Source organism: Perca flavescens, chromosome 20 (genome assembly GCF_004354835.1).
Source record: "Perca flavescens isolate YP-PL-M2 chromosome 20, PFLA_1.0, whole genome shotgun sequence".
Taxonomy (NCBI): Eukaryota; Metazoa; Chordata; class Actinopteri; order Perciformes; family Percidae; genus Perca; species Perca flavescens.
Window position 1 is genome coordinate 8,536,794 of NC_041350.1, and position 22,333 is coordinate 8,559,126.

A 22,333-nucleotide genomic window follows, 5' to 3' on the forward strand; every position below is an offset into this window, starting at 1 on the left:
GTGGTAAGATGTCAAAAACAACAGGGATACAGTTTAACTGTTAGGTAATGTAATTCACCTTGAACCTTGGAACTAGGAATCCAAAGCTTTATGTTCCTTTTTCACCTGTATATGCATGTGAAGAGAGCATGGGTGAAACTCTGCAGTACAGACATACATTAACTTTCTGCAACACACCGTTCAATCGATTCAATCAAATTTGCAATCTTGGGAAATGCCCTTGCAGTGCTTGCAGAGGCGAATGAAAATGAGATGTGACAACGGATGGCATGCCGTGAACCAAATGAAGCATTAGAGAGCCCGACTGAGGCTGAAAACAAACAGGCTTGGCCTTTCACAGTGAATACCAACGCTTAAAACCAGTGTCAAACCTTCTGCATTTGCTTTACTGACTGTATTACACATAAGAGGGCTCGATTTAAGAGCCGTGTATGTGGACTAATGACCACATGATTTCATTCATGATATTCATGGTATATAAAAACCGATTGTATGTCAGCACTCCACTCCATTTCAAACTCAACTGATATGCCCATTACCTGTTTAGGAATAGATCAATCATTTTGTTACGTGCTGTGGTGTTTTGTTTGTGTTTTCCACTTGTGTGTGATTCTCTTCTGAGGCCTGTACTACGAAGCAGGATTTGCCGTTAATGAGCTAACTTAAGGCTCAACCCAGGATTTTCTGTACTACGAAGGTGGATCAGTTGTTATCGGGTTCAATCGCCGTGGTAACTCATGCTGAACACCTAACCTGGTCGGGAGCAGGTTAAATTGGAGATCAGAGATCAACCGGCACCGCCTACTGACCAATCAAAGGGTCGATTGATAACGGCGTCACAATTCTTAAAGAAGATCAGGCGGAGCTCGGTGCAGAGAGAGAGAGAGAGAGAGAGAGAGAGAGAGAGAGAGAGAGAGAGAGAGAGAGAGAGAGAGAGAGGGGTGCGCTCATAAAAGTTAAAACATTGAGAGACCAACAACCCCGTTAACATGGGTATTTTTTTGAAATATAGCCTATATATATTTTAATGGGAGGGAATTACATATCGGCTTCTTGAGCCGTGTGTCGCCAATGCGCACATCGGTTTGAATTATGTTTTTATATTTTTTATTTGCTCTCACGATTGCTTCCCACTGCCAGGGTTGCAACTGAAATAATAGGCTAAAGCAACGACAGTTTATGGAAAGCACAAGTGTAATTATGGTCAGATCTTCTGACTGATGAGGAAGTGATATTAATCAGCGTTGTGATTTAAACATCTACAGCGTCGGCTATTTATTTTTTTTGCCAGCTTTCCTTCCTGTTTTAGGAAGCAGCGACTGTATTGCGTTTTCCCTGTAAAACCGTGTCTGTGTTCTTCATATTTATGGAGAATTATAATTTGCTCTTCTTATATAACTACTGGTAGAGGTTTGCGATTGGTCGTGGTGCACAAACACCGCCTCTTTTATGTGAATGCGCGCCGCTGGATTGGGAAACCCTGAGTTGACTGAACTAGTTGATAACCAGCGTAGTACAGGTTATGCGGGACCGCAGTTGTTAGGTTAGGTGAAGCCGGATTACTGAAAGAAATCCAGGACAAGTTGATATTGCTTTGTAGTACAGGCCTCTGGTGTGTGCTGGTGACGTCACTCCAACACCTGAAGCTAGTCAGCTGCAATCAGGAAGAGCCATTAAGTGGCTGTGAACAGCCATTGGCCCAATCCCAAAGTCCAGACTCACAGACTCACGGCCTTTGGTGCGCGTTCTCGCAAAATTCGTAAGGGCTTAGGGTTGTCCCAATGTCAAATTTCAAAGGCTGTGAGGGTTTGAGTACACAATTACCGAGCCCTTTCCGTGAGTCTGCATCAATGCAGACTTCACCAAAGGGAATTACCCACAGTTCAAAGCGTTGTGACGTTTACCGCGGAGACCATAGGTTAAATCCGGAAATTACAAAGGTAAACAACAGTACGACACACAACCACCGAACACAGACCAACCTCTTGTCCAGCTTGTAAAACAAGAGTTTGGAATCAGGCAGCCGTCTCCTGTGCCTTGGCCGTGTGGAAAGCAACAAACTTAAAATAAAAAAATTCCCAAACCGGCAAGTGTCAGCAACATCTGTTATCAAACGTTGCCAAGGTAACCTGATCTCGTGAAGTGCTGTCCCAGTCCCAATCCCATTTATACCTATGTGAGCCCATGTGGACTCACACACTCACTCACAGCACCTGAGATCAATTAAGTCTGTGAGTCTTTAGTCCTTAGGCCTCAGGGCTCACTTTGGAATTGGGCTAGTGATTGCCAGTGTGAGCTGGAGAGCAATTCAGTGGAAGCCGGTGTGATCCTGTGAGAGAGCAAGAGTCGAGCCAGAGGGAACCAAACCAGTGTGTCCAGTGTGGAAGCAGCTTGTGTTGCTTCAGACGCGTGCAGTAAAGCTAGTGTTAATTTGTTTGTTTAAAACTTTGCACTTTAGTTTTCCTTTTGTGATTTATTTGTCTTCCTTTTGTGAAGACAGTTTTCTGTTTGTTTGTTCAACAACAAATTATTTGATTCATCTTGAACTGTTTCTGCCTTTCCCTTGGTTTTTTCCCCAGGGTTTATTTAATTGTTAGGGTCCTCTGCCCCTAGACACGATAGGGACATAACACATTTGTTAAGCTGTATACTTTCTGTCACACACACTGGACCGCATTAAATGACTAAATGTAAAATTAAATGAAATTACTATTTGAAAATCAATCTGACTCTCACTTTGTGTTAGCTTAAGCCATGAAAAGTGTGTAAAACTATTCACAAAATTAAAAATGATGCCAGGATATATTAAAATAATAAATGAGGAGCAAGAAATGGATATCTGCCACCTGTCATCGGTCAGCATATTCGAGTGCGGTTTGAGAATTTTGATATCTCACTCAATCATCATCATTGAATATTACCAATCGATGAGTCACGCCTAGTAGTGCACTGATTAAATGATCAATAATCATAACTCGATAACATTTTTAGTATTCATCAGCTGATCATTATTTCAACTGCATGATCAAAAACGTTTTTCAAATTCCAGCCATAGATCTGTTTATATCCCATCTTTGCAGTGAATCGTTAATTAACTTAAAATGTCACACAGCTCCACTGTGCATATGTAATGAAAGTGTGCATGAGTGTGGATCCTCACCACAGTCACTGGGCATGGGTGCAGAGGCCACCTGGTGGATAACCGGCCGCTGATAGGAAGAGGCCCGGCCCAGCACAGTGTCTCCATCAACAGGCTCTGAAACATCCTCCTTTGTCATCTCCCCCTCAGGGCCTGTGGCAAGAACAATATTAGAAGACTTGTTCTTAGAACACAAGTAGGTCTAATTTCAACAAAGCAGTGTGAACTACAAAAATATATAGATATATAGGTAGTTAAAAAAAAAATATATATATAGTATCAACAGTCTTAAAGGGTTCATGGCATGAAAATTTCACTTTGAGGTTTTTTTAACATTAATATGAGTTCCCCCAGCCTGCATATGGTCCCCTAGTGGCTAGAAATGGTGATAGGTGTAAACCGAGCCCTGGGTATCCTGCTCTGCCTTTGAGAAAATGAAAGCTCAGATGGGACGATCTGGAATCTTCTCCTTATGAGGTCATAAGGAGCAAGGTTACCTCCCCTTTCTCTGCAGAATTTGGCCCACCCATGAGAGAGACATCATGGCTTTCAAATGAGCAAAGAGACAGGTCAAGGCCACACCCCCCCACCTTGGGGAAAAGGACACACACACACACACACACACACACACACACACACACACACACACACACACACACACACACACACACACACACACACACACACACACACACACACACACACACACACACACACACACACACACACACACACACACACACACACACACACACACACACACACACACACACACACACACACACACACACACACACACACACACACACACAGATCTCCATGAGATATTCCAAGTCCAGCAAAGCTAAAATCAAGAGACACAGACTGGGTTCAGCCATAGACTTTTAGTCTATGGGTCCAGCAGAACATCTAACCAAGTTGCTTTTCAAAATAACCACCACGAAGTACATAGACAGTCCCCTCCTCAACCTCCATGAAACGCCCCCTTGCTCTGATTATACCCCGATGATCCCCTCACTCCCAGGTCTAGTGGCTATTTACAGCCAGTTCTCACTTCTGACTCTCCCCAGGCTGGAATGTCACTCTCACTTTCCAGTCGTGTGCACTGCTGACCCCACTGCCACCTAATCTAACTAGTCAACCAGAAGACCAACAATGCAAAGAATGTGTCTGTAAGGTGACCGTGCAAACAAACACAGCATAAAAGGGCAGCAAAGTAGTGGTTGTGATTAGGAAGACTGTCCTTCACCAAAAAGACCATTGTCCAATTCCCCTTTACAGCAAGCATCCACTGGCATTAGCCAAAGACTGAATCCTTACCAGCTCCAGAAGAGAGGTCTAGCTGAACCTCACCTGTGACCTCTCTAAAAAAAAAAAAAAAAAAAAAAAAAATTTTCTCCATTCGAGGTACCATAATGGGGTTTCAATATGACAAATTTCAAGCTTAACAACAGTAGAATGAGCACATTACACACACTCAAACAGAACAACGCATTATATTGTTGAAAATATTGCAAGAAGAGTAATAAGGATGGTAATAGGCATTTTTCACAGTAGACATCTTGAATGTGTTACTAATTAATGATGGCTCTGTTCTATTTAAGTGACCGAGAAAGCCATGGAAGCATGCACACCATAACCCTGAAACTGAAACAGCTAAATGGAAGTATTATTTTTCTCATTTACACCTGTGCTTTTCCTATTGTGACATGTCGAAATGCCTTCAGTGAGAAAAACTAAAACAAAAACTATTGTACTTCTCACTTCTTATCTGACTATTTGATTGACCTGAGCTGATCCACGTAAAACACAGAATATAAATTGTCATTTGGTCAGCATCAACTTTCATGTTGCCGAAGAGATGAGATGAGAGCAGTTTCCTGAAGCCTCTTTCAGGTCTTAAACTGGCTGTCTGGAGATTAGACTTTACAGTGTAGCCTGGGACAATGCCCTAGTTTTGCAACAAGCCTCTCCTTGTTTGTCTGTCTGACCGATGATTTCTCCCTGCCACAGCTAAGACAGAGACAATACTGACATTGTACTGTGGAGTCTTGGGTTTGTTTCAGCATTTTGGAGCGGTTCAAGTTCACTAAATAAGACTTTTTCACAGACAGACATTTTGAGTTGTCATATTAGCCAGAAAAGCACAGGTGAAACAAATTTGGTTAACAATGGCTCAGTTCCATTAAGTGTCCCACTAAACTATGACCGTAAGCCAGCATGCAAAATAACAGGGCCCTGGAACTAGCTCACCTAAGTTGAATGCAGTCATGTTATCAAATACACCTGTGCATTTACCTGCTATGACGAGCCAAAATGTGACTTTCTGCTGTGAAAAAGGTATATGGAATATCATAACCTCAGAGCCCCAACACACAAATGGTCCACCAACACAGGTGTTTTCACTTGGCCTAATTAGGCAGCCCTGACATTTTTATTTGTACATGTACTGTAACATCATGCAATTCCCAGCATAGTTCCACCTAACGTTACCTTTAACCTGAGGGGATGTCTAATTTCCCCAGGGCGGGATTAACCCTTGTGTTGTCTTCCCGTCAAGCTTGAAAAAAACACTTTTTCGACGCCTTTTTTTTTTTTTTTTTTTTTCCAACGTCTTAAATAGTTAATTTTTTCTTATACACATTTTCAGCGCTTATTTCTACGTCCCATATTTTCTGATATAAAACAATTTAACAATTGAAAATGGGTCAATTTGATCCGAAGTCAACACAAGTTAATAAAGTCCATCTTATCTTATCTAATCAACCTGAATAATGAAAACACCTGTGTGCATCCTACGAATTTACTGCCACAAAAGTCTTCCAAGTTATTCACAAATACGTTTCCACAGTTGTTTGATAGTGGATTTATATTGGGCTGCTTATTAACTGGCTGTTACCTGTATCAACCAATGACTGGCAGTCTATGCTATCAATCTAGATTTAGCTAGCTAGCGTTAATACTACTTATTACAGCCGGACAGGTCAAGCTGACTTACCCAGTAGTGACCACTCCCTCGTATCACAGGTTTGTAGCGCTGAAGGCAGCTGATGTTGCTGCTGTGTTAGCTAATCAAATGCCCTAACACAAATGTCACTGATTCCCCATCAACTTCAGCTCCATAGCACATCTTTTATGTATCCTAACATTAGATAGCTGACAGTAAACTGTTTACGCTAGCCGGCTAGCATATGTTAAAAAGCCGACTGAGACCCGGCTACACCATTTCGTATTTATTTTAGTGAATGCCTAATATAAGCAGTTATGAGCCACGTATTTTATGTTCATGCATTGTGAATAAAGTTGCCAAGTAAGATGTAGTGCCTTTTCTCTGATGTTCACTCACGTTAGCTCCTCAGAGGTAACGTTAACGTACGTTAGCACATATCCTGGGCCAAGCATTCTACACGTTTTAAATTCACTTTACGACTAGGTATATACATAAATGTCATGTATAGCTAGCTAACAGTCCACAAAAACACTTGCGTTACCTTGACCTCCAGGCTCGTTTCAATTCGCTCATGGGGAAATGACTCTAAACTGAGAAGCGGATTTAATTTCCATCAATTCCCACTCAGTTCTACATAGCTAGCCAAGGTACATCCTGTTCAGCATTCATTTTTCAGAATAAAGTAGTGTTTTTTATTTTACTTTTCCGGTTTTCAAAATGTACATAATAAAACTACAACCCCCACACACACACCCCCCCCCCCCCCCCACCCCTTTATAAACCTCAGCTAATAAAAATAAGGATGAAAGTTTGAACAGCATGGTGTAGTTCTGATGAAAATAAAACTTTCTGAATAAATGTGATTTAAAACATTTTGAAAATGTCCAAAGATTTAAAATAATAATTTCCCAAATCCTAAAATGTGGGTCATCTTTACACGGAAACCAAAGTAGGCCTACATTTCTTATTTAAATTTTTGAATTCACAATTCCTCATCTCAGACAAATACACAATGGTAGATTATTATTTAGCATATTTTACCAAATAACAAACAGAAACTATACTCTGAAACTGAAAATGCAATGTCATATTTTCAAGTATAGCAACGTGAAACAGATGTGATGGGGATACTTTTAAGTCCAGCACCTCCTTTATCATTTACTGCAACAGTCTGTGTAGGGTTAAGTCCATACACAGAACATTATCCATCTTCCCATTCAGCAGATGGTCATTTCGCAGGGGGAGCGTTGCCCTATTCTGGACACATTCCCGTTAAATGTCCATATTAGAAAGAGCACATTCAGTGTGGTTTCCTCCGACTTGAAGAGCCCTCAGCACAATATAGCTGCCTCTTTCTAAATCTCTGTCTACAGGTTACCTGTCAGTAAAAGTGATGGAGGGAGATAAAAAGCTGTTAACTGTTTTATTTTGTGTTTGTAGTGAAAATAGCTTTTAAAATTATGTAAACCAGAACCTCTGGACATTGGGAACAAAAATAATTACAGCAAGCTACCAACAATTAAGCTAATAATATCATAATCAATGCATAGCCTATATAATATATAGTCTATATATTTATATGTATATGGTCTATACTAAATTGTTTTGATGTGTGCATCTAAGTTACAGGAGCTGCAGTGTTTTAAATGGTCTTTTTTTTTTTTTTTTTTAACATAGTCTAAAGAAATAGTGCTTTATATGACCGTTTCTTACTTGCTGTAAATTACCTGTGGTTGATTGTGTAGCCTATAAGCAAATAAGTAGAATGTTATTTATGGACTGTTTACATTTTATTGTGAAAGTATTGTTTATTTGCCGGAACACCGTTTCCATGGAAACGAAAACAAAACGGCTGGCAGTGATTTCTCTACACGCACTCGGCTCACTTGAGCGTAAAGCACGATTTATAATCTGTTATAGCTACCAGAATGGATTTAAACAATGTTAGGCGCGTATCCTCTGCAGGCTACCGGTTACGGGAACAAGCCAACGGTAACGGGACCAGGCCGATATCAAGCCAGCCACCGGCGGACAGGACGCGCTACGCTAAAGGAGACGCGGTCACCGTAGAGCTGAATCCAGACAGTCGTGATCCCGTTAAACAGGACCAGGTGTGGAAAGAGATGGTATGGAGTGAGAGGAGAGGAGTGCGGGAATGGTGAGTGTGACTTTGGTAGCTATCATAGACTGCATAATATTAATATGATAGATATTCAAACTTTTCTGACTTTAAATCAGTGGTGTAGTCTACGTGATACGCAGTATACCCACTAAGAAAGCTCCAGGATTTCCATATACCCACTTCAAAATGCGCAATGACATGCAACAACGTACTTTGCATTATTATTTTGATATATTTTGAATTATGTTTTTTTTTCTTCACATAGGCTAATTAAAAGGTATTTCCACCGTAAATTGGTGCATACAAGTGTGTCAGAATGCAGGAAATGAAGTCTTTGACGCTCAAAATGTTCCTGGGGGAGGACACCCAGACCCCCCCACTATGATATGGCCCTCCATCCTGGCCCATACATATACAGTACAGTATACCCACTACAATACATTAGACTACACCACTGCTTTAAATATGACTTTATTTCTATGATTGGCGATTACAAATTAAAATCTTGAAATATAGCTAGTGAAGTTGTGGCAGTTCATATTAGTTTCTAGGTCATGAATACATTTTTGGTCCACAGGGAGAAGAACTGGAACTTCCTCAGGAACTATGATCAAATGGTAAGTCTAAATGTCTATGTACATTTCACAAATTATGGTGAGATTCCTGTGAAATTGAAACACATTTTCCGGCACTAAACCTCTGAGTAAATTCAAATGAATTTGCTCTAATATTTTTTCATTTGATTCAACAGCCTGACACTCAATAATGCTGAAATGCACATGGGAAATTAGAAATAATGCCCATTCTTATCATTTTCTACAGCACTGAGCACTGCAATATTTGACTTTTTAACGTTTTCACATCATTGTTCTTTTTCATCAAATTCGATTACTGTAAATTCTTTAGAATGGTTCATCCACTTGAAGTAAACATGTCTAAATACTCAGTAGAATGTCATTGACAGTATTGTAAAATGCACCCTATGTGGTAACTGATGACAGGATTACTAAGTCTCATATGTGCCTGATGGATTTAATGTCAGCTTTATTTCCACAAGCCATTATACTGTACAGCTGAATGTTGCCCACAAACATCTGACCCCTGTGTGTATGTAGGGGCAGCCGAAGTCAGAGGAGCCTTTACCCACCCACGTGTCGCTCTTCTCTAATGACGTCCCCAACACCACCAACCAGATGTTTGGCAGCAGACTGTCCACTCCGCTGGGGAGTGAACTGGTCAGACTGGACAAGCTCTTACTCTGGTCTGGAGGCCATCGCAAGCGCAAGCAGGACCAAGAGATGCTGCCCTGCTAGGCCGCTGTGAAGACACTGTGTCACTTGTCATCCGGACCTCTGCGTATCAGGTCTTTCTTCTTTTCTTGTTACCCTGGACTCTACAAAGCTGGGACTGCACTGTCCTTCTATGGAGCTTAGATGGGTTTGGCATGGTGTGGCACTCACCATAGCTCAGCCTAGAGTTTAGATTAGATGTTTTTGTCATTTTAATCGAGAGTAATTATTAAGTAAAATACAGACATCTACTTTCGAAGCCATATCAAGGAGGGAGTCAGGACTAATAAGAAAATGTTTGCTGTCCTACATCTGCTAGTTTCCCAGATATGCAATCATTTATTGATTATATTGAACTTTATGTCCAGCATTGTACTCATTTAGTCATAGATGAAGATAGATCTGAGTGTCGCTGACTGTGGCAAAAACATTTTTTTTTACATATGCAAAGAGTACAAAAGTGGATGTTGAAGAAATTTGCTCACCAATAAAGACAGGTGAGGAGGGATGACACCAGCAGATCAGATTCACGTCATCCGAGCTCCATCAGGTGTTTAATCAGATAGCCTGCTTGATAATCTAACAAGATACCTGATCAAATTTGGATGAGTAAAAGGTTGTATCACCACTAACATTTCTGCACACTCAAATAGTGCTGCAGCAACAAACAACAAACTAACTAGCATACCATTTAAAAACAGCTCCATCATAAGTAAATGTGGGAATCATACTTTCTCATGCTATTAGAATATATCTTATTTTGGTGTTAAATTGTGTTAAATTTTTTTTTCTTCATTTTAAAATGCCTAAAATTGCTGTTACATTTATTACATGTTTTTCCAGGACCTCTAAGCCATTGTTCCATGGTGGACACATGGAATTACAGTCATTTTCATTTGTGTGATCCTCACAATAATGTAGCTTACACTCATCTGCACTTTATGTGAACGGCAGCATATCTCAGGTTGTTGTTGCTGTTGCAGCTGCTTCAAAATGCCATTCCGTATATCGTTATGTTGTTATAAACCACTGCCCCTTTTGTCTGAATTTGAAGAAAAAAAATGTTGATCCCCGTTGGATTTGAAAAAACTTGTACAATCTGGATCGAAGTCAATGTCTCATTTCAATAAAGATTTTGAATTTTAAAGTCTGGGTGTACTGAACTGATTTGGTTATGTTAAAAGTTATAGATGATACCCCCTGTTTAATCAGTACAGCAGACAAGACAAGAGTTTGCTTAGATAGCAGAGTATTTGTGTAACAGTGCTCGGATGCTTCCCATCATGTGATTGCAGACTGCTGGCTGAGGATGGGTCCTTGCAGGGGTGTCAAACTCATTTTCACTAAGGGCCACACTGGAAAAAGAGAATCACACCAATGGGCCAGACATGTAGAGTTTATTTGTTTTTGTTCAGACTTTTTTGTGGCTTTCTCAGACATTTGTCACCTTTTTGTAAATTTGTAGCTTTTTCCGACATTTTTATACACTTTTTGTCGTATTTTTGATAACAACAACCTGTTTCACAGCTCGAATATGAAAACTCTGCTGCTTCTGAGGGAATTTCAGACTCTCAGAGTCGGCAAATCTGCCAAATTCTGCTTTGAATGACATGTAATTGCATTTCAAAAACACTTTCCTGTGTTTTTGGTTTGGCGCACAACTAGGCGGGCCAAAATGTATTGTGAACCCAAGTTGCTATACGGCCGGATCTAAATCTGAAAGGGGCCGGATTTGGCCCGCGGGCCTTGAGTTGGACACGTGTAGTAGAGTATTTTCCAACATGTTGAAATGCAGACTCATTTAAACAAAGAAGACAGGAAGAGAGAAAACACCGCATGTTCTGAAATGAGGACTTGAAAGAGCTTCAAATACTTTGGTCTAACTGGCGAGCACTACCAGCCAATCAGGTTTCAGTGGATGTATGCGGAAGTGAGAAAAGATACAAAATACACATGGATGTATTAAGAGAACATACCGCTACCAGGAAACTTCACAGAATAATAACTTTGCCTTCAAAATAAAATTCTATCCATCTTTCTGAGAAACAGTTTAGGAAAATTAGCTCTTTTAGACTTGCAATAGATTCAAAGTCCCGGGTTATTTTTTATCGTTTGAACCTTTACGACAAACAAATATTTGGCCACGATTTCAAAATACGATTTACTTTATTTTATTTGGAAAATAAACAACGGAAAAAGCTTTCTAAATGCATCTACCTTCAGTACCTTGACTCTGGTGAGAGCGCATCAGCAGCATCTGTTTGCAACTTTTAGCAGAATCCTGTGAGATCTGCCAATCTAAAGCTCGCAGTGCGTTCTTTCCATCTCCAGACAATGCCGTCCGATATGTTGTTGCATGCCGCCAATTTCAGCACACTGTTTGTGTGCATGGTGCTGAAGTTCCCGCAGATTTTTGTACTGATGCGAGCCAAATCAACGGCTGGAGTCAGCCTCAACAGTCTTCTCCTCGAGTTGATCGGGTATGTGAGTTTTTGCTAAATACTGTTATTGATCTTTAAAATGTGCAACTTATGGTGAAAGGGCAATTCATTGTGACATACTAAGGTCATGGCACGCAGTGCATTACTTACTATTATTCAAAGCTGGTGTTGATGTGATGTTGTCTTCCTGTTTCTCACCGGGTACAACCCCACCTCCAAACTCCATTCAAAATGTTTGTAATGTATCATGGCCTTGGTTATAGGTAAAGACGGACACATCCTTAAACGGGAGCGGGCCTATGTTCCCAAATTTCTAAGATTTTTTTTCAAAATGAGGCCCTATGTTCCCACATTTACTTTTTCATAAATTTGTATCAGATTTTATAACCCTAACCCTAAAAAATCTTGTGGGAGGATATGGCTTAAATTCTAGGGAAATGTAGGAACACAATACCTAATTTTGAAATGTCCTAGCAATGTGGGAATATAGGGCTGTGGGAACATAGGGCCTAAAAAATCTTAGAAATGTGGGAACATAGGGCTGTGGGAACATAGCCCCCCCCCCCTTAAATGTGATAAACTACTGCTGAATCCCTAATTAATAATGGTGAATTCAGCTAAACATCTTAACCAACTTTAATTTAAATTAAACGTTAAAAAACCTTTATTGCTCCACCATCTTTACTACCCCACTATTTGCCTTCGTAGAGGGAAATGAAAGAACGAGAACAGCCTTAATACTGAGAGCTTATTATTGGTGCGAGCACGAGGATGTAAAGCCAGTTTCTTTTCTGGCTGAAGCGTACACTGTAAAATATTTCCAGGATTTCACAAGATATAACTGTAATATTTCACAATAAATTACATTATTACCACTTCACAGGCTTTAACTGTGATATTTGACAATATAATACCGTATTTAGACTTTTACTGTGAAAATAATGCAAGGCGGGACTATTACAAGAAACTACTGTGAAATCCTTCTTTTTCGAGCAGCAACTATAAATAGGACCTGTACAGACTTTGGCCTGTAGATTTGTCTCCAGGGATCCCTGACTGAGTCCAGAGGCACACAACTGAAGCTATCTCTCCTAACAAATAATCCCACTGTGAAGGCTTAACCCTAAACGATTGTGTGTTGTTTACAGAGCTGGAGACAAGGAAATGTGGCCCCAGTTAGGTCTGTTTGTTTGTCCTGTTTGTGTGAAACGGTGTAATGTCTGAGGTTAAATCAACGCTGCAGGCTAGTTTGTGTCTGGAACAGGAAGTATTGACACAAACAAAACCCTAGGAATAAATCTGCCTTCAAATTTACAGCCAGTATGGCTGCTATTTTACATTTAGTAGGTTTTATAAAAATGTCACTAGAATCCTATTTAGTTTGTGTCTGTGAGGCTGTATAATTTGTCAGTGTCCTGTCTCTCCCTGGTGCCTGGCAGTATCCGTGTCCTAAATGCCTCTACTGTGCTGGTGAGCAATAGCCTGCTGTCACTGTGCATGCTAACAGTGAAATAGCGTACCCTTAAAGCTGCACTAGGCATGATGTTTATGCAAAAATACAAGTAATTTTTATAAATACATATATTACATTGGCATAGATTTACACTGCCATCCCTAATGGTAATGCATCTCTGGTGTTGCTGGTGGGGAAAATATCTATTCACAGCACGTAGCCATTACACAATAACTAGTCTCGCTTTGCCAGACCTTCCTCCACAGCGCTGCGAAGGAGGGTCTGGCGAGTCCACACAGCAATCTGGGATGGGAGAAAAACGTGGTCTCGTTTATTGGCATTTCTTTAAACCAATCACAATTGTCATGGGCGGTGCTAAGCGCAGAGCGGAGCCACGATGCCTCTGCAAAATAGACTCAGGAAGGAACTTGTTTTGGTGCAACATGTGTAGGTTCAAAGGTTGTTTTAGTCGTGCAACAGAAAACTCAGATTGGACAGGTAGTCTAGCTAGCTGTCTGGATTTACCCTGCAGAGATCTGAGGAGCAGTTAACCATGGTCTTCATAAATCGACCAGAGTTTAAAATTCCAACACAAAGAAAGCGGAAGGTAACGGGACACCCGAAAACGGACATCCAAAAAAAGCGTCATCCGGCGGAATTTCCGGCTGAACGAGAGCAATCCCGGAAGTGGAACGTGGTGGCTATATACTACACAATAAGTCATATTTTATTGCTCCGTGGTATAAAATGTCTTGGTTAAATCTGTGGCCACTGATTGTGGGATCCCTTTGCCAGTTTCTGAGATTTCTGATTTTAAAAACTCCCTTTGCCGCCTGTTGGGGAACAAACACTGCTCAAACATGATCAAAGCTGCATGTGAAAATGAATTAGCTCTTCATGTAAACTACAAGCCACTATAAGTTGTACATCTGATGATCTGGCAAATCAGATAGACCTTGGATAAAATGACATTATGGCCTTTGTAAGTGTAACATTCTAATCTGTCTCCTCAACTGCAGTCAGCTATTTATTGTATAAAACATCCCATATTGGCCTGGTGGGTGAACGTCAGCATACTGTGTGCAGTTCACTGACACTGCCTTGCAGGAGTTTGGGGGTATTGTCAAAGAGCTACCAGCCATTTGACACCACAAGCTATGGAAATGCTTCGTGCAGCTTTAAATTGAATTTTGTTTTGATTGTTTGTCATTACGGCAACGTCAGCTGCTCGCATCGGTTTCTCAGCCATCACCGTGCCTGCACGTAGAAACCTGTGCACACCAGCAGCCTGTAAACACGTGCGCCCAACTGCATGTAAGCTTGGTAAGCAGGGTCTCCAGCCGTAGACACTCAGAAATTATTTCATTCATAAATAATTGGAGGCTGAGTTTGTTGAATCCCATCCCGCTACATCGGCCGTTGCCTGATCTGTTTTTTCTTTGCCACTCACCCCGGTCTCTGCCTTGTTTGCTTTTGAACATCGCTTCAATGTTTCATCTAAATCAGTCCTTAACATTATAATACAATGCAATAACCTGACACCATCTGCTTTACAGGTATATTGTTTTTGTAACATACCAGATGTACTATGACTACCCACCTCCAACATACCTGGAATATCCAATCCTTATTGCTCAAGGTGAGTTGTCTGAAGTTGAATGAGGGGTAATGTATTAAAATGTTGTGTAGTTATAATTTTATAGGCAAATGTGTATTCTTTTCAGGTATTCTGTTGTATGTCTCTTTTTGAATTTAAACTCCTCAATTAGTGTATTTTCCAATGCCTCATACCTCCCCACCCCCACCCCCCCCCCCCCCCTCCACAATCCCTGTCTAGAAAAATAATTAAAGTAAGAGCTCAGCTACAGTAACTTACCTTGTTATAGCAAAGCAGACCATCAACTTGACAGTTGTATGTGTATGGTTTAATATTACACAGGTTTGACAGAAAATCAAAAGGTCATCCTCATGGTTGATGTGGGAAATAATCAATGTCATGTTCTGGTTTGACAGTAATCACATGCAGTGTAGGAACAAATGACTTGACATGGGTCTCAATGGAGAGGGGTGGCATTAAGTCACCTATGACATTTTATTAATCCATTTGTAACCTGCGGCAACCACCACAACAGATCACTCTGTACCACTACTACTGTAGTCAAGCCTCTAGAGCAGCACCTGTCGGAGCCTGTTACTGGCATCTTAACAATAGAGGAGTCCGATATCTTATGTGTCTTTAGAAGCAAGTTTGTAAACCAGAGATGTTAGTTTCTGGGTGAGTTAATGAGACGGTAAAAACGTCAGCGGGCAAGAGGTAGAGCGGTCGTCCACTAAGCAGAAGATTGGTGGTTCAATCCCTGCGGTCTATATGTTCGAGTGTCCTTGGTAAGATACGGAACCCCAAGTTGCTCCCAAATGTTTATTTCTCCTAATGAGCAGGTGGCACTTTGCATGGTAGCCTCTGCCACCAGCGTATGTACAATGTGTACGGTGAATGTTTGCTAGTGTTGTAAAGCGCTTTGAGGGGTTGCTAAAACTAGAAAAGTGCCAGAGTTTCTGCAGGTTTCACCAAGTCAAATTTTTGGACTTTTTAAGACCTTTTGAATGAATGAAATGTAAGACCTATATCACAACATCAACTTTTTTTCATGCCAAGTATTACTAAACTTGCACTTCCCCATAGCCGAAGACTTGCGCCATTAACACGAAAGCTGAAATATAAGTTGCATGTTGGTCTCATTTGTAAAACAGTGAAATTATATTTTGACTAGCGAAGAAAGAACTACAACACTACGGAATCAATTTAAAAAAAAAAGAGCATTAGAGGTAGCGTTGCATGGACGTAGGAAAATTAAAGGTGCAGTAGATAAGCCTTATAAAACTAACTTTCTGTCATATTTGCTGAAACTGACCCTATGTTCCAGTAGAACTTCATGAAGCAGGTCATAAAAAAAGAAAATCTGGCTCCTCTGGCACCACCTACAGCCTGTAGTGTGATTTGCAAAAATCCACAACTCCCTGTTCAGATGCACCAATCAGGGCCAGGGGGGGTGTCTAACTGCATGTCAGTCACTGCTCATGCACACACATTCATTCTCCCTTGTGGGGGGAGGGGCTTAGGAGACCGTTTTGGTCTTTAGCGGAGAGGGGGGAGGGACGTCCTGGATCTTCCCAATCCTACCTACAGCACCTTTTTAAGACCACTTTAAAATGATTTAAGACCTAGAACACAATACTTCAGCGAATTTAAGACTTTTTAATGCCTCAAATTTTGATTTGGAAAATTTAGACTTTAAGATATCGCAGAAACCCTGTATATAAATGCAGTACATTTACCATTGAGTGTCCCGTGGAATGAAATCCCAGCCCTGTGAAACATGCAGCCCACTGATCAAAGTATAACCTGCCCCGTGTCCTCAGATGCCATTCTTCTGCTCCTGATCCTTCACTACGACGGCAGCCTGCGGCACATCCTCATCTACACCTTGCTGTATCCTTTCCAATAGAAAGTGTTCATTCAATGTTGAAGAAAACCAATGACCCATTGGCCTTTTGTTGATACCCGTCACATGTTATTGCCTTAACGTAATGTGTTCAGGTTTGTTGGCGGTTGGAGGCTCCTCACTGTGGAGAAGTGGATCATAGATTTGGCTATGGTAAGAAATCCGTTTCACATCAATCATAAGTCACAGTATGTTACAAAGTGAGCAAACGGAAGGCATGTCATCAGTCAGGAGTAATGAGCTAGAGATTTGATCAGACCTCATTGCACCCGGTGTACTGTATCTCACGGAGGCACCCAGACCTTATGGATGCCAAATGGTCTTGTTGGTTAATGAGATGAATGTGTCTGAAGTTGCATTTAAATAGATGAGAGCGGTGATCCTGCAACTGCTTTCCACCAAAAGGTTAAAGTTTTAGTGCGTAACTTTTTCATAATAATGAACGTCCGTTACATTCAAGCCATTGCCAAATGAGTTGCTACAAAGCTAATTAAGACTCTCAGCTCCACACAACTCTCTCTGGATTTCTCAGCATGGCTGTGTTTAGAAACTGGTGTCGTCCGGCGACTTTCCCGCTCAGAAACTTGAGTGAAGATAATGACCTCTTCTGAAGAGTCCATGTTTTTTTTAATCCTCCGTGTCCTCCTTGACTACATAGCAGCTGCGTGGAGGAGGGGTGGGGGCTGAAGCGCGATCGCGGGAAGGCTTGGATCATGTGGATGCCCCGACAGAATTGTCATTACTTAGAATTCCTCGTGGGGGAGAAAGGAAACTACGCACTATAGCTTTATAACTTTTAAGCTGAATAGTAGTTCCACTGGTCATGGTGTTCGTCTGTATTCAGTCTGACTGTCCACTCTCTTCTCAGAGCCTGTGCACATTCATCAGTGCAGCCAGTAAATTAGCCCAACTGCAATGCCTGTGGAGGTCTAAGGATGCTGGACAGGTTAGCGCCCTCTCCTGGGCTATGGCTACCTACACATGTATGGGTGAGTATCACTCCCTCGTTACTTCCGGCTTCTCAACTGGTTGCAGTTCCACCAGAAATCCATATAGGGGGCGCTCACAGGCCAGTGCAGAATGAATGGGACTCTATGGAGCTATACCCCTCAAAACCCACTTTTCTCATGATATAATTTTTTGTCTAGTAATTTGAATGTTGCATTCGAAAGGGGAGGCAAAGAAAATACACACTGCTGGGTGTTAGATTTTTTTTAAAGTCGCTTTTCTGTTCTAAAAAGCCTTTTAAAATGTCAATGACATCATACACATATACGGCCAGAGATACTGCTTTACGGCAAGCTCGGAGTCCCTTCCTTCGTTCTCTCGAGGCATCGCCGACACAGCTGACAGGTTAGGCTCTCCCTGTCAATACAGATGCTAGAAAGAAGTTTGCTAATGTTTTAAAGACCACGCCGAAATATTCACTCTGACATTCTGGCTCTGCTTTGGATGCCATCAAGCTAGATCTCCGATCGTAATCAGTCCTTCACTGACCAATCAGCATTCATTAGCAGAATGCTAGCGTGTTATGGGCTACAACGACTCAACCTGTAAGAAATCAAAAGGACGTAAGTACTCATTCATTCAACTTTCGACCTATAACCCATGTTGAACTTGCAAAATCTACAATCAAATCTGAGGTTTCTCAACGACGCTCAGACGAAAGATACACATTTAGCCGTCTAGCTCCATAGGGTCCCATCCATTTAGCACTGGACCGCGATCACCCCCAGTGGAACTCTGGTGGAACTGCAACCAAATCCGGTACAATGGGGCTGGATAGGGAGTGGAAAGGCTTTCCGTACACCGGCTTTGGTATCACATACTGGATATGACTGTAGTCCTTTGTGTGTTGCACCTTCACCTTTCCCAATACTAACCTGTCAGAACAAGAATAACTTCATTTTTTTTTAATCTAATGTCCTCTTATTTTATTTCTGTATATCTCTCCACCAGCTCCTAGGGGGAAATATCTGGCTCTAATTAGCAACTGCTTCACTTTGTTCACCAGCAACTTTGTCTGCTGTTGATGGTGGGAAGATAGCAATTCTGTGGGAGTTTTAACACTGAAAACAGCTGAAAATGACGCTAATACAAGCGGTGAGAGTGAACCAAAAGAGTAGTTGCGGGCTGTAAAACCAAAACAATGAGCTGAAACTTGTTAAAAAGCTACTTAGACCAGGGGGACCGCAGAGTAGGGTGATGATTCTCTGAGGACTCAGACTCCATTCACATGTACACTTTAATTAAAGCTTTAGTGCGTAAATACTTTTTGATATAAATGAACGTCCGTTACATTCGAGCCATTGCCAAATGAGTTGCTACAAAGCTAATTAAGACTGTCCGTTCAACACAACTCTCTCTGGATTTCTCAGTATGTCTATGTTCAGAAGATTTTGTCGTCCGGTGACTTTCCAGCGCAGAAGCTCGAATTAAAGGACAAATCTGGCGCAAAATGAACCAAGGGGTTAATAATATGTGTACCGAGTCGACCGTTTTCTGGGATGTTTTTATGCTAATCGAATGTGACCAGTTTTAGCGCAAACCGCTAATTAGCTTACAGTGCTAGTCGTTGGGGCACTGGTAAAGTAACAAGAAATTGCTATTTCTATATCACTAACAAGGCTCAAAATAGCACCACACTTCCACGGTAGCATAATGAGGGTCCCTACTTGTAAACCGAAGCATTGAGAACTTTGTAAGTGTACAGACAGTTTATTATAAAGACAGTACCGTTCACGTATATAGGCAGGCTCCATCTTGGGAAAACAGTCACGACCAGTCGAACGACGAACGCCGTGTAACAAGTAACGACTGGTCGTGACTGTTTTCCCAAGATGGCGCCCGCACTATAGCTTTAATATATACACGTAGGTATGGAAAGCTTGTGGCTCACCCAGTAAGCGTGTTTGCCCAATGTTGGCTGAGTCCTACAGCAGCACAGGGTTCGGATCCGACCTGCTGCCCTTTGCTGTGTGTCATTCCCCCATCTCTCTCCCCCTTTCATATCTATCCACTTTCTAATAAAGGGAAAAGCCCCAAAAAAATAATCTTTAAAAAAAAAAAAAAAAAAGGTATGGAAAGCTTGTGCTGTCACTGTCCGCTGGTCACTAAAAACCCATATTGCTAATAACAAAGTCATGTATGGACCAAACAATCAGTAGCTTAGTAACTGAGTGATAACTTTGGAAAATGTCCCATTAGAATCAATTAGTTCAGGGTAATAAAGTCTTATAAATATCCAGAGTAGACTGGATAACAGTAAATGTGTCAAAAAGGCTGCTCTCTACTTTTCAATTCTCGTCCTCTAAACCTCATGTTTAGCATTCTTAATACATTCAGAAATGCTAAATCAATTTCTGAGATTTTTTTTCTTCTCCCTAAAGCACTGTTACTCTAATGCTTCAGTTCAATAATATGCATAATACTATTTACTCTGCTCCAAATTTGACAAATCAGCAATTCCACGCTTCATTAATTAAATATTAGATGCTGGCTTTGATAACGAGCATGTCATTAACTCGGCTTCCTCTTTGTTTCAGCACGGATTTACACCACCACTGTGACAACTGGAGACATGCAGGGTAAGTCCAAGTGAATTACAAATGACTCTGGGATATGTGGTAGCCCAGATTGGAATGCTTTGTGAACTCTATAAACATTTCAGAAGCAACTCTTTAAAAAAAGATTTGTTTTCTAAATAACTATCCTCATATCACACGTAACAGGAAGGAATTAGTGTCCTAGACATGGATGAGTTTAAAATGTGTTTGCATGGTCCAAATAAGTAATTTCAACAGTTTGGGGCCTCTACTTTTTTTGTCTTTTTCCATCTGAAAAAAAGCTACATTTTCTGCAGAGGAGGGAAGTGTCTCACAATTATTATTTTTTTGGAGAATGAAACAGTCAATAAACCTTAAGAGGAAAAAAAAAAAATTGATTATTGTAAGCTCCCGGCACACCAAGTGACATTCACTATAGCCCCTTTTTAACTTGCACATCCTCAACTCATCACTTTGTGATGTCCAAAAACTACATCTTGATGTTAAAGGTCCCATGACATGGTGCTATTTGGATGCTTTTATAAAGACCTTAGTGGTCCCCTAATACTGTATCTGAAGTCTCTTTCCCGAAATTCAGCCTTGGTGCAGAATTACAGCCACTAGAGCCAGTCCCACAATGAGCTTTCCTTAGGATGTGCCATTTCTGTGTCTGTAGCTATTGAGGAGGAGAGAGGGTGGGGGTGTGGCCTTGACCAACTGCCACAAGGTAACCTTGCTCCTTATGACCTCATAAGGAGCAAGATAGATTCCAGATCGTCCCATCTGAGCTTTCATTTTCTCAAAGGCAGAGCAGGATACCCAGAGCTCGGTTTACACCTATCGCCATTTCTAGCCACTGGGGGACCATAGGCAGGCTGGGGGAACGCATATTAATGTTAAAAAACCATAGTACCATAGTAGGGCTGTCCTCGACTAAAGAAATTCTTAGTCGACTAACACTTATAGCATTTTGTCGACTAATCGATTAGTTGATTTAATTGACAGAGCTGTGCGCTTTGAGAGGTGGTTAAGACTAGAAAAGCACAATATAAATGTAGTTAATTAACCATCTATAAAACTGAGTTTCTCCACAATTAATCCTGCAAAAGCACCACTTTAAATCTTTTGTTTACCATAAATGTGCTCAGAAGTTTCTTGGAAATGAGTAATTAAGCATGAATAAGCATAAAAAAATGACTAATCGACTAAAGAAATCTTAGTCAACTGAGACCAAAACGACCGATTAGTCGACGATTAGTCGACTAATCGACTAAGAGGTGGCAGCCCTAGACCATAGACAGGCTGGGGGAACTCAATATTAATGTTAAAAAAACCTCAAAGTGAAAAATCCTCAGTAAGTTCTTATACATACTGTAGGTATCTTGAATTTTAATCAAATTTGTCTCTTTGTCACAGTTCTGGTGCGGTTCATCGCCATGACTTTGCTCAACATGTGGGTGCTGCTCACTGTGCTCTACTACCAGAGGCACAGCGGCAGGTCCAAGAAAGAGGACTAAGCTTTAAGAGTTGGATCCTGAGACTGGTGCTCCTGTAACCCTGCAGTTCACTCCCATGTCATCCAACTCTGTTCACAGCCACGACTAAAAAGAAAACGGTTATGTAAGCAGCTTTTGTAATACGGACAAATAAAATGTGTTTTTTTGTATTACCATAGTATTGAACCCACATATCATTTTTTTTTTTTTTTTAAACATTCCAATGCTTTTTCATACTGTGTGAGACCAAATGTATTGTTACTGGATAGGGCAGCACAAACAATATCTGAGATCTTACAACTCAGAATGACAAATACTGTATTTTGAAAGTGTTCATAAGTCCTTATCTGAACTATTTTAATAAAGCAAACATTCTATCTTCTTACATTGAGGTC

General features: G+C 40.9%; 3 protein-coding genes across 16 annotated transcripts in view; 2 read left to right on the plus strand and 1 right to left on the minus strand.

Annotated features, from left to right (window-relative positions):
- The window catches only part of LOC114546579 (CAP-Gly domain-containing linker protein 4), a 92,453-nt gene extending 85,718 nt beyond the window's left edge, over positions 1-6,735 (minus strand). For 3 of the 14 annotated variants that reach the window (XM_028565444.1, XM_028565443.1, XM_028565457.1), the window contains exons 1-2: positions 4,904-5,164; positions 3,161-3,292 (exon numbers count right to left, since the gene is read on the minus strand). In XM_028565444.1, coding sequence (XP_028421245.1) covers positions 3,161-3,292; positions 4,904-4,988 — 217 coding nt within the window. In that variant the 5' untranslated portion in view covers positions 4,989-5,164. The other 11 variants (XM_028565445.1, XM_028565450.1, XM_028565449.1 and 8 more) reach the window with 11 other exon arrangements.
- Positions 6,736-7,927: 1,192 nt separating this feature from the next.
- On the plus strand, positions 7,928-10,647 carry cimip5 (ciliary microtubule inner protein 5). Its single transcript, XM_028566349.1, has 3 exons — positions 7,928-8,247; positions 8,789-8,828; positions 9,327-10,647. The coding sequence occupies exons 1-3, from the start codon at positions 8,018-8,020 to the stop codon at positions 9,522-9,524; spliced, it is 468 nt and encodes a 155-aa protein (XP_028422150.1). The 5' UTR covers positions 7,928-8,017; the 3' UTR covers positions 9,525-10,647.
- Positions 10,648-11,508: 861 nt separating this feature from the next.
- slc66a3 (solute carrier family 66 member 3) lies at positions 11,509-22,323 on the plus strand. The gene is made up of 7 exons (XM_028565239.1): positions 11,509-11,980; positions 14,951-15,033; positions 16,815-16,884; positions 16,993-17,050; positions 17,766-17,886; positions 20,443-20,484; positions 21,859-22,323. Exons 1-7 carry the CDS (start codon positions 11,835-11,837, stop codon positions 21,957-21,959), a joined length of 621 nt encoding a protein of 206 aa, XP_028421040.1. The 5' UTR covers positions 11,509-11,834; the 3' UTR covers positions 21,960-22,323.
- Positions 22,324-22,333: the final 10 nt, after the last annotated feature.